Here is a 15,966-nt window from a genome sequence, read left to right as displayed (position 1 = left end):
CCCCCCCCCTCCTCCTCCTCCTCCTCCTCCTCCTCCTCCTCCTCCTTCTCCTCTTTGTGTAGCTCTGGCTGTCTTGGAACTCTCTATGTAAACCAGGGTGGCTTCAAACTCACACAGATGTCCCTCTCCTGGCTTCCCAGAGTGCTGGGATCAAGGCTGCTTTGTTATATCCGAAGGAACCACTTTAAATGCCTTATAGGCCTTTGATATGCTTGTAAGCTCAGCTAATTAGCTGTGGCACTGAAAAACATTTTACAGAACCTCTAGTCAAACCTATGTCATACAAATGAAGAAATAACTGCCCAAAATGGTATGACTGGACACTGCAAGCAATGTTTCATAAATTCCCATCTTCTGTGTGTCTAAGACTGCATCTTCCCTAAGTCGTTTCAATCTTTTCACTCTACCCACTTTGTCTATTAAAGAGTTCTGGAGTCCAGCAGTTTCAACCTGAGAAGCAACAAATACCTCCATTGAAGAAGCATTAGTGCTGGGGCTGCATGGGGGTAGAACACACGGCAACAGGCTTGATGCTCAAAACAAAAGAGAAGAGTCTTATAAGACAGGAGACTGCAATTCAATAAATCATGCTTTCTTTCTTTGGTTGGTTGGTTTGGTTTGGGTTTTTGAGACAAGGTTTCTATGTATACCTCTGGCTGTCCTGGAACTTGATCTGTAGACCAGGCTGACCTCAAACTCTGAGATCTGCCAGCTTTTGTCTCCTGAGTACTGGGATTAAAGGTGTGAGCCACCATGGCCAGCTGATAACACCATGCTTTTTAAGAGAACTGACCATCTATACATGTTTCTTCCTGGCATGTCTTTTTGGGCAGGAATCTGTTCTTAGCCAACAGAGAAAGGTAAATACAGTAAGTAAGCCTATGAAGGTAGGGAAGGTCCAGGACCACCCCACTCCACTGTGGTGTTACTGCATACATTCACAGTGTCTTCTGTCCATGAATTCATAGACAGAGCTAGTGCTGTTTCCATGGAGATTCTAAATCCAGTCAAGTTGAATATGATGATTAACTGTTACATCCTGTTAGTGATAGCTTAAGCACATGGCCTTGGCTCACAATTCAAATTCCACATAGCTCATGTACTTAGTTCTTCCCAGGGATCTCCCTAGGCTTTAGGACTACAGAAATTACTGTGGATAGGTAGGGGATCCCTTTGCTCTAAATGGTTTTCAATTCTGCACTCCAGCTCCCACTAATTATGCATGACAGCATCACACAGAACTGGGCGTGAGAGTGTATGCTTATAGTCCTAGCACTCTGGTGGTAAGGAGAGGAAGGTCAGAAGTTCAAGGTTTCCACAGAGCAAGTTTGATACCAGTCTGGCTACAAGAACTCCTATCAAGCTGGGCGGTACTTTAATCCCAGTACTTGGGAGGCAGAGGCAGGCAGATCTCTGAGTTCGAGGCCAGCCTGGTCTACAGAGTGAGTTCCAGGCCAGCCAGGGCTACACAGAGAAGCCCTGTCTCAAACAAACAAACAAACAAACAAACAAACAAACCTCCTAGAACTCCTATCAAAACAACAACAACAAAGATAGAGAACAAGGAAATTGAAATTGAAGTGATGGTTTAGGGTAGGATAACAAATCTCTTCTTTTCGAGGCAGTTGCTTTGCTGCTGGGATGATGTAATAATGAGATATAGCAAACACCATTTTCTTCAGGAGAATCCTGCACACCAACTATTGTTCTTGTCTTGAAGATGCTAGTGGCCATGGCTAGGTTAGGAGTCAAACTGAGGCTCACTGTTTTATCACCCAACTCCACAAACCCTTTATCTTTATCAGAAGACCAAATATTGAGATTTCTGCCCAAAAGAGGTATGAAGAAAGACAGCCATCACTCAACCTTTTGGAATTTGGAATGGTCCCTTCAGCTCACGACATTTTCACAAATGTGCCTAGAGCTGTAGCCATGGCATCCCTGCTCACTACATTACCCCTCTAGCTGGAATAACCCATCCCTCACTCCTCTTCACATTGCTCACACTTCAGACTCTGTAGAGGACACCAGTGGCACTGTGATCCCAGGAGAGGGGGGAAAGCAGCAGGTATTTTATGTTGTTCTTATGTTAGGATCAGATCTGGGTCAGAATTTGTGGAAGCTGAGAGCTTACACTACTGCCTCTGCACCCAGGATGAGTCCGGCTCAGGTCCAGGCAGCCTGCGGAGGCTCCTCTGTGGAGTGGGTAGGCAGGGCAACGTTAACAAAGCACCCAGACTGTGCTGTGTGCTGATGGATGACTCAAGCGTCCCACCGGATCCCACGCTCATGCTAGTTGCCACTTCCAGGAGCTAAAATAAACCTTTAGTGCTAAGAGACAGCAGGCCTTTGGGTCTGTTCATGAAAATAAGTCCAGCCATAAGAATTGGCATGCTATTTCACACAATGGAATGCTGCACAGCCATTAAGCACACAATTATGTGCACTGTCAGGATGGAAATCAGAATGTGAAATGATGTTAAGTGAAAACAACAGATGACAGAGAAAGCATGCTGATTGCATCTATGGAAAGCATACTTGTGTGTGTGTGAGAGAGAGTATATCTCTAAAGAGCTTCAGAAAGGAATGGGCGCTATAATTCTGTTAGAGTCCATGGCCTTTTCCATAACACATTTTTCTTTCTTACTTTTTTTTTTTTATTGAAACGGCTGCACTATTCAGCCCAGACTGGCCTAGAGCATATCCTTCTGCCTCCAGCTGGTATAAAGCACATGCACCTGCATGCTAGTCTTCCAAACATTTTTGGGGAGAAGGGGTATGTCCTGGCTAGTTTTTTGTCAACTTGACACAAGCTAATGTCATCTGAAAGGAGGGAACTTCAATGAAGAAAATTCCTCCACAGAATTGAGTTGTAGGCAGGTCTGTAGGGTATTTTCTGAATTAGTGATTGATGAGGGAGGGCCCAACCCATTGTGGGTGGTACCATCCTTGGGCTGGTGGTCCTGGGTTCTATAAGAAAGCAGGCTGAGCAAGCCATGAGGAGCAAGCCAGTAAGCAGCACTCCTTCATGTACTTCTGCATTAGCTCCTGCCTCCAGCTTCAAGCCCTACTTTGGTTCCTGTCCTGAATTTCTTCAGTGATGGAGTATACCATGGAAATGTAAGCCAAATAAATCCTTTTTTCCCCATCTTGAAATTGATCATGGTATTTCATTGAAGCAATAGAAACCCTAACTAAGACAAAGGGTCTCATTATAGCTCAGGTTTGCCTTTGTCTTAGTTAGGGTTTCTGGGGATGGAACCCACAGCTTCCATTCTTGTCATATGTGGTTCAGCGACACCTGCTTTTTAGCTTGCATAGTAGTAAACTCCACATATGATTTGATTCAGAATGTAGAGAACCGAATGCCACTGTGAAAAATTCCTTCCAAACCTCAAGTCAATCAATTTCATGACCAGAATCTATACACATCTGGACCTCTGCTAAGTCAAGCTACTGTATTTTGAAACACAACCACTTGTTCTGAAGGAAACCCACTCCCGTTTCAGCAGGTACTTATTTGTAAGACATTGCTATCTGCCTGGTAGCTAGCTCATTACCTTGTCTCATCTAGCACTTGGAATCAGTCAATCTTTATCTCCCACACATCTGGGTATCAAGTTGAGTAAATTTCTCTCTCTGGATAATGTGTATAGACCTTGTTTTTCTAGAACAGGCTTTCAGTCAATATTTAATTTTTGTTTTGCTTTTAAAAATATAAATGGGAGAGTTGTTTGAAGGAGGGTATAGATTAAGACAGAGTTTTGCTATGGAGCCCAGGTTAAACTTGAGCTCTTGCCTCTCCAGTGCTAGGATAGCAGGTGTGTGACAATGCACCCAGCTGTTTATGTTGGTTTGTTTTGTTAACTTTGTATACTGAAACAGACTTAGGACTTACTGGAGTTTCCATTATAATACAAGAGTTGATAGAGACCTTTCAACCTACATAGCTCTAATGGTTGCCTCTTATCTACTTCCGGTACACTGACCAAAACTATTGTATTATCATACAATTAGTACAGCACTAGTTACTAAAGAGTTATTCAGGTTTCATCAGTCTTTTCCACTAATGTCTCTTTTCCATTCAGTATCTAATCCAGCATCATATACAGTACAGTGTTTAACCTTCCTCATCTCCAAAACAAGTTTTCTCTTGGAAGCCAAATGAGGGCAAGGTAGTATATGTTCTGAACAATATGGCGCTGAGCTCTTGAATCCAAAAGGAAATTCCATCATATCTGTATGAAAGTCCTGAATTCAAGGTGCCTCATCAGGGTTAGTGTCAAAAAAGAAAAGAAGGGTTAGTGTCAAAAAAGAGAAGGAGGAGGAGGAGGAAGAAGGAGAGGAGGAGGAGGAGCAGGAGAAAAAGAAGTCTTCCATTAGCACTTCTTACAACTGTACGAAAGGATTTGACAAGTGGGTTATATTTAGCTAGCAACATTCTGAAGGTGACAAAGTGAGAGGGATGGCCTTCCCTGTCTCTCTTCTCTGCTTCATTTCTCCTCAAGTTGCATTTTAAATTTTCACTAGAAACTGTAATATTTAAGTATAACATAAATGCTGAGAAACAAACACCCACACCAACGAGAAAGGGACTCCACTATGTGTGGTTTTGTTTGCTCGAAATTAAGTACCAGTTTTCAATGGTTCAAGTTAACAATTTCTCAGCTTTAAGGTGACGCAAACAACACACACCCGGTAGAAAATATATTTTGGATTTTGAGTTCAGATTTTTCTCTAAGGTAGTGTAGCCCCATGCACCCTAGTGATGGGGGATATCTCCCAGGCAGTCATGTCATCATGAAAGTGAACAGCTGCTATTCCATTGTGTGCAATAGCTGTTAAGCTAGTGTTAGTAGGTCAGGTGGATTAAATACATTTTTTAGCTCATGATGGATGATAGAGACTGGGCATCTGTATGTACCACCATTATCGTTATTCTACAGAGAGAGGGATAGGAAACAGTTGAAGAGGTTAAATAAGTTGTCCAAAGTCACAAGAGCTTGTAAATGATACAGACTGCATTCAAGACCAGGTCAGCCTGATTCCAAAGCTGCTCCTTTTAGTATGTCAAAGTCCTTTAGTATGTCAGCAGTGCCACAGGCAGTGCTGACTGTTAGGGATACTGAATATTAGTGCTGAATGTTAGTGCTCAATTCCTACAGGCCAGTGGGCACAAGCAGCTAAGCATAACACAGCCCCATCTTGCTCTCAAACATTCTTTGGCTTGGTTACAACCAAAGAAATTTAGGAAATATAAACGGTGAGAATCCCCAGATGCAGCAGTGTTCACCTATAATCCTGGCCCCTAGAATCTAGAAGCAGGAGGAGCACTGAAAGTTCAAGGCCAGCCTTTTCTCCATAGCTAGTTCCAGGTCAGCCAGGGCTACATAGTAAGACCTTATATCAAAAATCCCCAAACACATGGTTTAAACCAGTATCTTGAAATATATTTTCTTCAGGTCTTCAGAGTAAAGACCTCTTCCCTCTAAATATCTTGAGGTCAACAGTTATAGGTGGGCTTTTAAAGTAAGATGTATTTATTCTATATGTATGAATGTTTTGCCTGCATGTATGCGTATCACAGGCTTGTCTGGTACCCACAGAGGTCAGAAGAGAGGGTCAGATACTCTAGAACTAGGGGTACAGATGATTATGAGCCATCATGTGAGTACTTGGAATGGAACTCAGGTCCTCTGCAAAAGTAACAAGTGCTCTTAACTACTGAGCCATCTATCTCTCACCCCACAGATGGGCTTGGAGAGGTTTATAATACTTGTTCCTGGATTGTGTGGCTTGTGGCCAAGTGCGGATAAAGTCATCCAGCTGGGTTCCTCTGGGGAAAATTAATGAGAAATACAAAGTGGAAATATATATGGTAATGGAATAGAATCTGCTGAGGGAAAATGTATATGTCTCAAAAAAATAGTTGTATTTCATTTCAAGTTGTCCCCTTGAATTTGGACTAATTGGCAAGTTCTAAGAGAGAGGTGCCAATGGTTCATGACTGCACTTTGTGGGCAAGCCATTCTGAATTATATTCCCAAGAAAAATGACTAATGATCCTAGGAGTTATAAATTGTAATTTGATCTTAAGGGTGAAGGGTTAGAGGACTTAAATCTCAGCAAATGACAATCACTCTCTTTTTCCTGCGTGAAGACAACCAAGCATATCAAATACTCAAACCCCGTGGTTCTCAGTGCTGGGCGGCAAACACTGTAACCTTCAATGTCTGTGTGGTACTTCTAGAGACTACAACACAACTTATTTTTTCATTTTTTTTGAGACAGGATTTCTCTGTGTGGCCCCGGTTGTCTTGGAACAAACTTTGTAGACAAGGATGGTGTCAAACTCATCAGAGATCCACCTGCCTCTGCCTCCCAAGTGCTGGGATTACAGGTATGTGCCACCACCACTGTCCAGACTATGACAATTAATTAGTCAGGATGTGGCCTAAGCCTTGGAAGCTTGAAAAAAAATCCCTAGAGGAGTTTAAGGCACAGATAAGACTGGGGACTGTTGCCTTAAGTCAATTGTGGCTGCCTAGGAGAATCACTTTGGGGATCTGTTAAAAATTCAGATGGCTCATTCACACAGTTGGAGATGGCTCAGCTGTTAAAGGTTATTAGGCTCACAACCAAAACAAAAAATTCCGATATTTGAGCAATGTCCTATACTAATTAAATCGGAACATCTGCTACAAGTCCATGACCTATGTTGAGATCTGGCCATTATGCCTTACTGTTAAGTGACCCTATATTGCAAACAACACTAGCTTTTCACACTGTGTACTGTACTAGGAGACTCTATTTCTATGGTAGATTTCAACTCCATTTTGAGGGGAAAGGATGACTGTAGCCCTTGAGTCAATCCAGAAATGACAGGCAGCAACCTGATAGGCAGTTTCAGAATAGAAACTGATCCATCTTATACATTTATGGGGGTGAAATAAAACTGCAGGGGCATATTAAAATCATATCAGGGAAACAAGGCTCAGAAACTTACCAAACCCAGCAACCAGGGAAAGGGTGTACCTTCATCACCTGGACCCCACAAATTGATGGACATCTAACACTGTGATGGCATGACCCTACACCAACCTATCATCTGATACCTAGTATGAGCATGTCACAGACCAAGGATGCCTTGGCTTGGTCCCTTACTGTTGATGAAGCCTAGTCGACTTCCTGCCCATCCACCTGTTTGCCCATCTGGGCCTGAGTCTAACCCACCATTTCCTCCTCCACCCAGTTCTGCCTTTTAACCTCACAGTTGCACACTGTGTGCTCCAAAACTTGACTTGCTAAGCTCCCTCCCAGCACGGGTTGGTTCACTCTCTTGTCAATACAAACACCCCTGAGCCCATTCCTGAAACCTCCGGTTGTCTGCTGCAGCCTCTTTAACTTGTATTCATTCTGTAACACATACACATAGAGAGAGCTGTATCGGTGTATTGATTGTGTGCTGTGTGCTATGAGAGTTAGTGAATAGGACTGGAATAAAAGAACTTGCATTCACCTCACTGGGGCTTCCAAGCTAGGAAGATTTTTTTGTGACAAATTGCCATTGAAACTGCTAAACCTTGTGAATTTATTCAATAAATTCTGACATTGTAGAATGTGGTACAAATGTGTTCCTCTACATTTCTGGTATACTGCAGTTGCACAGCAAGCTAGGGGATTTTCAAAAGCACCACAGGAGGGCCATCAAGATGACTCTGTGGGTGAAGGTGCTTGCTGCCAAACCTGGCCACCCAGAACTTACATGATAGGAGACAACTTTTACACGTTGTCCTCTTCCTCTGACCCTCTATATGCAAGATGTGGCGGGAGGACACACATACACTCAATGCAATTAAAGCACCACAAGGGATTAGAAGATAAGCCTGAGAACCACTGTGGCAGCAAAACCTCCAAAACATAAGAACAATGGCAAAAGCAGGCAGTGGTGGCTCACACCTGCAATTCCAGGACGAGAGAAGTTGAGGCAGGAGGACTGCTTTTAAGTCCCACATTAGCCAGGGCTACATAGCAAGATCCTGTCTCAAACAAACAATAAAAAGAGCCATGGCAAAACTGGCACTGGCACTTTGTAGCAACTTGAGTTGCTTAAAATAGACTGCTTCTATTACATTCGTGCATGGATTCAGGGGGGATGCATGTGGAACTCAAGACAATGCCTTGCTGGAGTCAGTTCTCTAATTCCACCATGCGGGTTCTGGGAATTGAAGTCATCGATTATCTGCCTTGGCAGCAAGTGCCTTTATCTGCAGAGCGATCTCGCCTGCCTTCAGCAACTTTAAAATGAGACTTCTCAGCAGCCAGTTCTGAAAGACTGGAAGCAGACTGAGGATAAATCCTTAAACAATTGTTTTACTTTAAGATTAAAGTGATCTCACATTCCCCCACGAGTGTATGAGAGTTAATTTTATGGCTCATTTAGAATCACTATCCACTAATGGTATGAAACACTATTTCTTCCAAATCTACAGTCTTTGTTTTTGACTGCTGTGGTAAAGGCCAGGACCAGAAGTAACTTGGGGAGGAAAGTTCACTTTAGCTTACAGAGGAAGCCAAGGCGGGACCTGAAACAGAGACCACAGAGGAGTGCTGCTCACTGGCTTGCTCCTGGGGCTTGTTAACTTTGCTTTATTATACATCCCAGGACCACCTGCAGGGATGGCACCACCCACAACAGGCTGAGCTGCCTCATCAATCCAAGAAAATGCCCCAGAGACATGCCCAGAGGTCAATTTGATGAATGCAATTCAATAGTGGTCCCTTCTTCCTATACTACTCTTATTTTGTGTCAAGATGGCAAAAAGAAAACAAACCAAAACCAAAACAAACCAACGAAAACTTTATCAGAATATCACCACAACAATTATAGCAGAGATGCAAAATTAAATCACAATTCACAGCTCTTGGATGGTTCTAGTGAAGAAGAGTATCTCCAACCTGATGTGCAGTTTTATTCATCACATCAACCCCTTCTTGGAGACAAAAACCAGAGACAAGGATTACTACCTCACCCCACTCCATCCAACAGCATACATGCACGTAAGAGTTGTCTGAGGAGTGTTAAAAATAATGGTGCTTACAATGAATGATACACATTCAGAAGTATCTGAAGATGTTATGCTTGAGAGTCTGTTTTAAGAGGTCTTTAGGGGCTAGCAAGATGGCTCAGAGGTTAAAGGTGCTTGCTACCAAGTCTGATAATCTGAATCCCATCCCTGGTACCTACATGCTGGGAGAAGAAAGTCAACTGCCAGGGATTGAGATTACAGGCATGAACCTCAAAACCCAGATCTCTTCTAATATTTTAAATAATTGTGTACTGTCCTGTATAGTGTGTACAGTGTGTTGTTTTGACATCTTGATAACCTTCTGGCTAAAGACTCTACACCCCCCCCCTCAGCTACCCAATCCCCCAGAGCTAGTCAATTCTCACAGACAGCAGGGGCTGACCTCCATATTCATGTACACATACATAAACAGGCAAGCAAGTAAACAAACCAATGTAATAAAGTCCTTAGGTGATTTGTATGTAACCAAGGCTGAGAATATTTTCACCAGAGTTAGTGGGTCTCTAACTTGAGTGTGCATTAGCATCAGCAGCAAGGGGTGGCAAAACATGGATCTCTGGATGCCAGCCTCAGTCCATCCGATTCAGCTGAATGATTCCTCAAATGCTGTGCTCCTAACTGGCTCAAGGGATGCCAGAGCTGCAGGTCCATAGAACACACTTGAAAAGTAAAATTCCACCTGTAAAGCACTGGTTCTCAACTTTGGCTGAACAGTAGAATCACAAGATGTATGGAGGGTACACGTTAAGAACACTAATACCTGATGTCTAAAACCAGAGACATTGATAAAAGGATATGTAGCTGAATGCTTTTAGCCCTAAAGAATAGTTTTATAATATCAAACAGATTAAGCCAGTCTCAGAAAGACAAATACCCAAGTTTTCTTTCATATATGACCTAAAATTAGAATCAAAAACTGTTTAGGTGATCAAAAGGAGATGAACATGAATGGGCCAAGGAGATTCTGCAGGGGGAAGAGATGGTCAACATATAAACATGTGTACGTGAATATAGATGCCCTATGTAACGGTATCATGTGTACTAAAAAAGACAATGAAACAGTTCTAAAAGAAAACTCCAAGAGATTAGCCAAAAGAGAAAAAAAAAGAACTAAAATATCCACATGAATGCATGCATGTAATTTATAACAAATATGTGCTATGAAAAACTAAAGGAAAAAATTCTGACCCCTTAGCCTTTCCCCATGACAATGAATCTGTATGTAGTCCAGACTGGCCTTGAACTCACAGCCAGTCTATTGTATCAGTCTTTCAAATATTGGGATTACAGGCATGAACCACAAAACCCAGCTCCCTTCTATTAAATAAGTATGTACTGTCCTGGGTAGTGTGTATATTTCTGTATACTGTGTTGTTTTGACATCTTGATAACCTTCTGACTAAAGACTTTGGCCACTCAATCCCCCAGAGCTAGTCAATTCTTAGAGACAGCAAGGGCTGAGCCCTAAGCTATCAATTAGTCAGCTTTCCATCACCAAAATAAGATGCCTACAATAAGCAACTTGAAGAAAGTTTGTTTTGGTTCACATTTCTGGTCCACAATATGTAGCCAATTGCTTTTGGGCTGACAGCTAGTCAGGTCATAAGGACAAGGGAGCACAAGGTGGAGAAAAAGCTTATGAAGAAAGACAGAGGAAAGGGTCAGATCCCAATATCCTCTTCAATTATCTAACTTCCTTCCACTAGACCCTACCACCTAAAAGTCCCATTACTTTCCAATGGTGCCACAGATGGAAAACAAGCTTCTGATATATGGGCCTTTAGGGAATCTTTCCAGATCTAAACAACAGCAATGTCTCTGAAGAATAAAACAATCACTATACATCATACTTCCTATAACTGCCCTGAATACCAGAAAGGCAATACTCCTCTACCTTTAGCATCCCAAGGCCAGGTAGCAGACAACTAGGGACCACTCCTATGGCTCAAAACCTGCAAAAACTGCCCCAACTAGTTAATCATAAGGTTTTGTTCCTTCCCTGCCTTTCCTGAGGAAAACACAATAAAGTACATTACCCAAGCCTTTACCTTTATCCTCCTCCTGCTTTCTGATCATTCTGGTGCCTTCCCTATGCAGACCTGTGGTGTACCTCCTGTTCTAGCATTGTGAATGTATAAAATGCTGTGTTCTTGAACCTTAGTGTCTCTCTAAAAACAATGTACAGCATTAGCTTGGAATAGTGGCACATATCCATGATAACCAGTATTTAAGGGGTAAAGACCACCAGCCTTAGCTACATAAGGAATTTGAGGCCAGCCTGGACTATGTGAGTTCTCGTCTCAAACCACCAACAAAAACTGTCTTGAAATATACCTCAATTGGTAGAGTGTTTGCTTAGTATGGGCAAAGTCCTAGATTCAATCCTCCACCAGTATGACACAAAAATTGAATATGGTTGCACACACCTGTAATTGAGGCTGAACTCAGGAGACAGATGCAGGATGATCAGAAAGAAGCTCAAGGCCATTCTTGGTCACATAATGTGTTCGAGGACAACCTGGAATACTAGACACCCTGTGATGGTTTGAATGAGAATGGACCACATTCTCAAATATCTTCATGCTTAGCCCCCAGTTGATGAGCTACTTGGGAGGATTAGAATGTATGGCCTTGTTGGAGAAGGTACGTCACTGAGAGTGGACTTTGAGGTTTCAAAAGCCCATACCAGAGCCAGGGTGTCTCTGCCTGCTGCCTGCTGATCAGATAGAAATCTCTCCGCTACTGCTCCAGTGCCATGCCTCCTTTGTGCCTCCACACTCCCCACCATGATGCTGGACTCACCCTCTGAAAACTGTAAGCGAGCCCAGAATTAAATAATAATTATAACAGTAGCCTTTGTCACGCACGGTGTCTCTTCACACTCTTCACAGCAATAAAACACTAAGACAGAAAAAACAACTTCAAATACATATATATATATATATGTGTGTGTGTGTGTGTGTGTGTGTGTGTGTATGATGACATTTGATATGAGCATTAACTACTTCGTTTGAAAAACAGTCGGCTTTAGGAGCATTTAGCACTGAGAAAAATTTAAACTTCCTGTTGACCTGATTATTATTTTGTAATTCTGGCAACACACATAAGTTCCATGTCTTCAGATCATTACAGTATTCAAAAGAAAAAGTTCGACAAGTACTCAAGGATAACTCCAGAATTGGAAAAAAAATAATGGACTAGAGACAGTGAATATAGTTAATTTCAACACCCACTTTATTATAATACATACTGGATTACTATAGGATTACTGGTACTTTCTTCCTCCATAATACACAGGACAATCTAAGTATCCAGCCCTTCCTTTCAGAGTTTCTTAACCCCTTTGGGTATCTCTAATGACCAATCCTCCTTCTACAGGTAAGAGATGAATGGTGTTATTGTTCCTAGAGATAACCACATTTTCTCTTTTTTAAAAAATTATTTTAAAATTATGTGTATTTGCCTGTGTGTGAATGTGGTTTTGTGCATATGAGTTCAGTGTCCACAGAGGTTAGAAGAGGGTATCAGATCCCCTGGAACTAGAACTATAGGCAGCTATGAGAAACTTGACATGGATGCTAGGAATTAAACTCAGGTCCTCTGCAAGAGCATTATATGCTTGTGAATGCCAGCCCGAGATAACCACATCATCAAAGGACAGTCTAGAGGTGTCAAAGTCTAGAAAGCCCAACAACCCTGTAATCACTATATAACTTTGTCTGCATTGTATGTGTATAGTATGTGTACACATACACACACATATACACATGTGCCTGTGATTATACTTGTGGAGGACAGATGCTGATATCAGGTGTCTATCATTTTTTCAACTCTCTCTCTCTTTTTTTTTTTATTTGAGACAGGGTCTCTCACTGAAACTGGAGCTCACCTATTAGCTAAATTGACTGGCCAGGAAAGCCCTCAGAATCCCCCCGTATACACTTCTCAGCACAAGAACAGCCAGGTGCCACTATGTCCTGTTATTACGTGCTAGAGATCCAAACTCAGCTTCTTGTGTATGTGCAATAAGCACTTTACCCAGCTAGCCATCTCCCTAGCCTCTTATTCTGCTTTGTAAAAAGCTCAATTTGGTTCTACTTCCTACAAACATTTGCAAGGGGCTAGGGGCTGTCGCTCAGTTAGTAAACGGTTTGCCCTCACATGCATCCTTCCCTGGCTTTGATACCCATCACTGCATAAAGTCATGTGTGGTGGCACATGCCTGTAATCCCAGCACTCACATGCAGGCAGAAGGATCACAAGTTCGAAGTCAACCTCAGTTACATTGTAAGGGCACTATGTGAGACCCTGTTTCAAAATAAAACAAAACAAAACAACAACAACCAAAATAAAAAAAAACCTGCGAATGGTAAAATCTCAGAGTGAATATACAGATCCTGGTCAATATGAAATTATTGCCAGCTGATCAAAAAGCACTTATCCCCACAACAAAAGCAAAATCCCATGACGGGGACAAGACAGTATATTGAATGTATAGACAGCAAAAGGATGGAGCAACACAAATCCAGGCTCAAGGAATTAGGAGCAGTCAAAGCTAGGGAAATATGGATAACCCCAAAGGAATAGGACAAGCTACAGTTCAATCTGCCTCAGAGAAGGAGGCCAGACAAATTCAAATTCAAAGACTGGTCTTTCTGGTGATGCTTCCACGGTCTCCCATGGCAACCTGGGTATCTCTGAAACTTCAGCCTTCTCAGCTTGCAGTCTCCTGGTCTTAGCGAGTGAAGAGGAGTACCAGCTCACAATGTGGGGTGTGGGGAAACAAATCCACAGGTACAGCTTCTCTCAGGATGAAAGGGTCACCTAGAAGCTTCTTAGCAGAGTTTGGAGGACAGCATAGTCTGCAGAAATAGACCATAATGTCAGTTCACAGAAACAAAGAGAAGCAAGCACAGAAGAACCGGCACTTAAAATTGAAGTCCTTCACCTGTAGTCACACAGCCCATGTGTTTCTCATCCCCATTTCTCATTATTTTCCTATAACTGGTTTGCTTAGCCATCTTCCTTACTAGGGTACAGATGCTCAACTTACAGAGAAGCTGTGGCCCAACAAACACACTGTAAGCAGACAATATTACATCAAAATGCATCTAAAGGACTGCAGAGATGGCTTTGGTTGGCAAGGCACCTGAGTTCAACTCCCAGAATCCATGGAAAAATGTAAAGTGTGTTGGCACAGTTGAAATCCAGGTCTGGAAACTAAAACCAGGCAGATCCCTGGAGCTCACTGGCCAGTAAGTCTAGTACTGGGTGAAACCCAGGCTAGTGAGAAATCCTGTCTCAAAAATAGTTTCTGAAAAACAATACCTTTAGGTTGTGCTTTGGCCTAAACACACACACACACACACACACACACACACACCCATTCTTTTGCACTATTGCACTTTTTCTACCATATGCACATAGTGTCTTGTCAAATTAAAACTGCCTTGCCTTTTTAGGGCCATGTTTAGAAATTTGCTCAGTGTGCTAGCTGAATTCTAGGTTTAGTCTTGTTTTTGTTTTTTTTGTTTTGGTTTGTTTGTTTGTTTGTTTCCTGAGACAGGGTGTCTCTGTATAGTCCTGGCTTTCCTGGAACTCTCTGTCTTAAACTCAGAAATTAGCCTGCCTCTACCTCCTAAGTGTTGGGATTAAAAGCATGAGCCACCATGCCCAGCTAGGTTTAGTTTTAACCTAAGTTAAGTAAAAAATGAAATAACATTAAAAGATACAAAAGGTAATCTTACCTGCCTCTCATATGTCCCTGGTTCTTTCATTTTAAAATATTTTTTAGAGTTAATTTTTGTGTGTATGGGGGTTTTTGCTTGTATGTACATATATGCCCCACATGCATGCCTTGTGCCTGCAGAGGTCAGAAGGGGGTGTCATGTCCCCAGAAATTAGAGTTGCACAGGGTTGTGAACTACCATGTGAGAGCTGGAAACCAAACCTGAATCCTCTGCAAGAACATCAATTGCTCTTAATCCCCGAGCCAGTTCCACAGTCCTGTCTCCAGTTATTAGGGTCTATTTCTGAAGGGGGCCTAAATTAAAGACAACATATAAAGTAGTGGGGCTTCTTTGTGGTATTTTCAAAGCTATATATCACACATCATTCTCATTTATTTTCCTCCTTCTCTACCCTTCCCCATGTTTCCTGCCTCTCTGACTTTCCCCAGGGAGTTCCCACTTCTGCTCCTTTATGACCTATACACAAACAAACACGTCTATGTACAAGTATTTACAAGGTAGGTTCAATGTATAAGAGAAACAAGTTAGCATCTCTCTTTCTAAGTTTGGCTTCTTTTCCTTAGCATAATATTCAGTTCATCAAATTTCCTGCAAGTGTGATTGCATTTTTCAAGACTTACTTTTTCATTATGTGTGTGTGTGCATGCATGCATGCATGTATGTGTGTATGTGTGCATGTGTGTATGTATACACATGGGCATTGGGGGGTTATTCAAGGAAGCCAGAGCTGTAGATCCCCTGGAGCTGGAGTCACAGGTGGCTGTGAGCTGCCCAATATGGGTACAGGTAACGAAACCTAGTTCCTTCCTCTGCAAAATCAGTACATTTTCTTAACTGCAGAGCCTCAATTTAAATTTTTCTCTCCCGATTTATTTTTTCTTGCTATCAGTGTCTCATATAACTTACCAGAGTCTCTCTATGAATATATAAGCAACCACAAATATACATCCTTCTCATCCTTTAAATTAATCTCATTATCATATAAACAATTCTATACCTTACTAGTTCTACTTACTAACAACGTTATCTCAGAACCTCAATCAAAAGCCATGAAGCCCTTCGGCCCCTGCCTGGTCCCTGGGACTGGAGCAGACACAGAGTCGGTCTGCTCCTGTCCTGTGGAGAAA

The 15,966-nt window shown here is 42.1% G+C and overlaps 1 protein-coding gene across 1 annotated transcript in view; it reads right to left on the bottom strand.

Moving 5' to 3' along the window:
* Positions 1-12,300: 12,300 nt before the first annotated feature.
* Positions 12,301-15,966, bottom strand: part of Trmt2b (tRNA methyltransferase 2 homolog B) — a 63,595-nt gene continuing 59,929 nt past the window's right edge. Inside the window, exon 13 of the mRNA XM_028781655.1 lies at positions 12,301-13,951. Coding sequence (XP_028637488.1) covers positions 13,825-13,951 — 127 coding nt within the window. The 3' untranslated portion in view covers positions 12,301-13,824. The remainder of the gene's footprint in view (positions 13,952-15,966) is intronic.

Source organism: Grammomys surdaster, unplaced genomic scaffold (assembly GCF_004785775.1).
Source record: "Grammomys surdaster isolate TR1022 unplaced genomic scaffold, NIH_TR_1.0 61, whole genome shotgun sequence".
Lineage (NCBI taxonomy): Eukaryota > Metazoa > Chordata > Mammalia > Rodentia > Muridae > Grammomys > Grammomys surdaster.
This window is presented reverse-complemented; position numbering and strand designations above follow the sequence as displayed.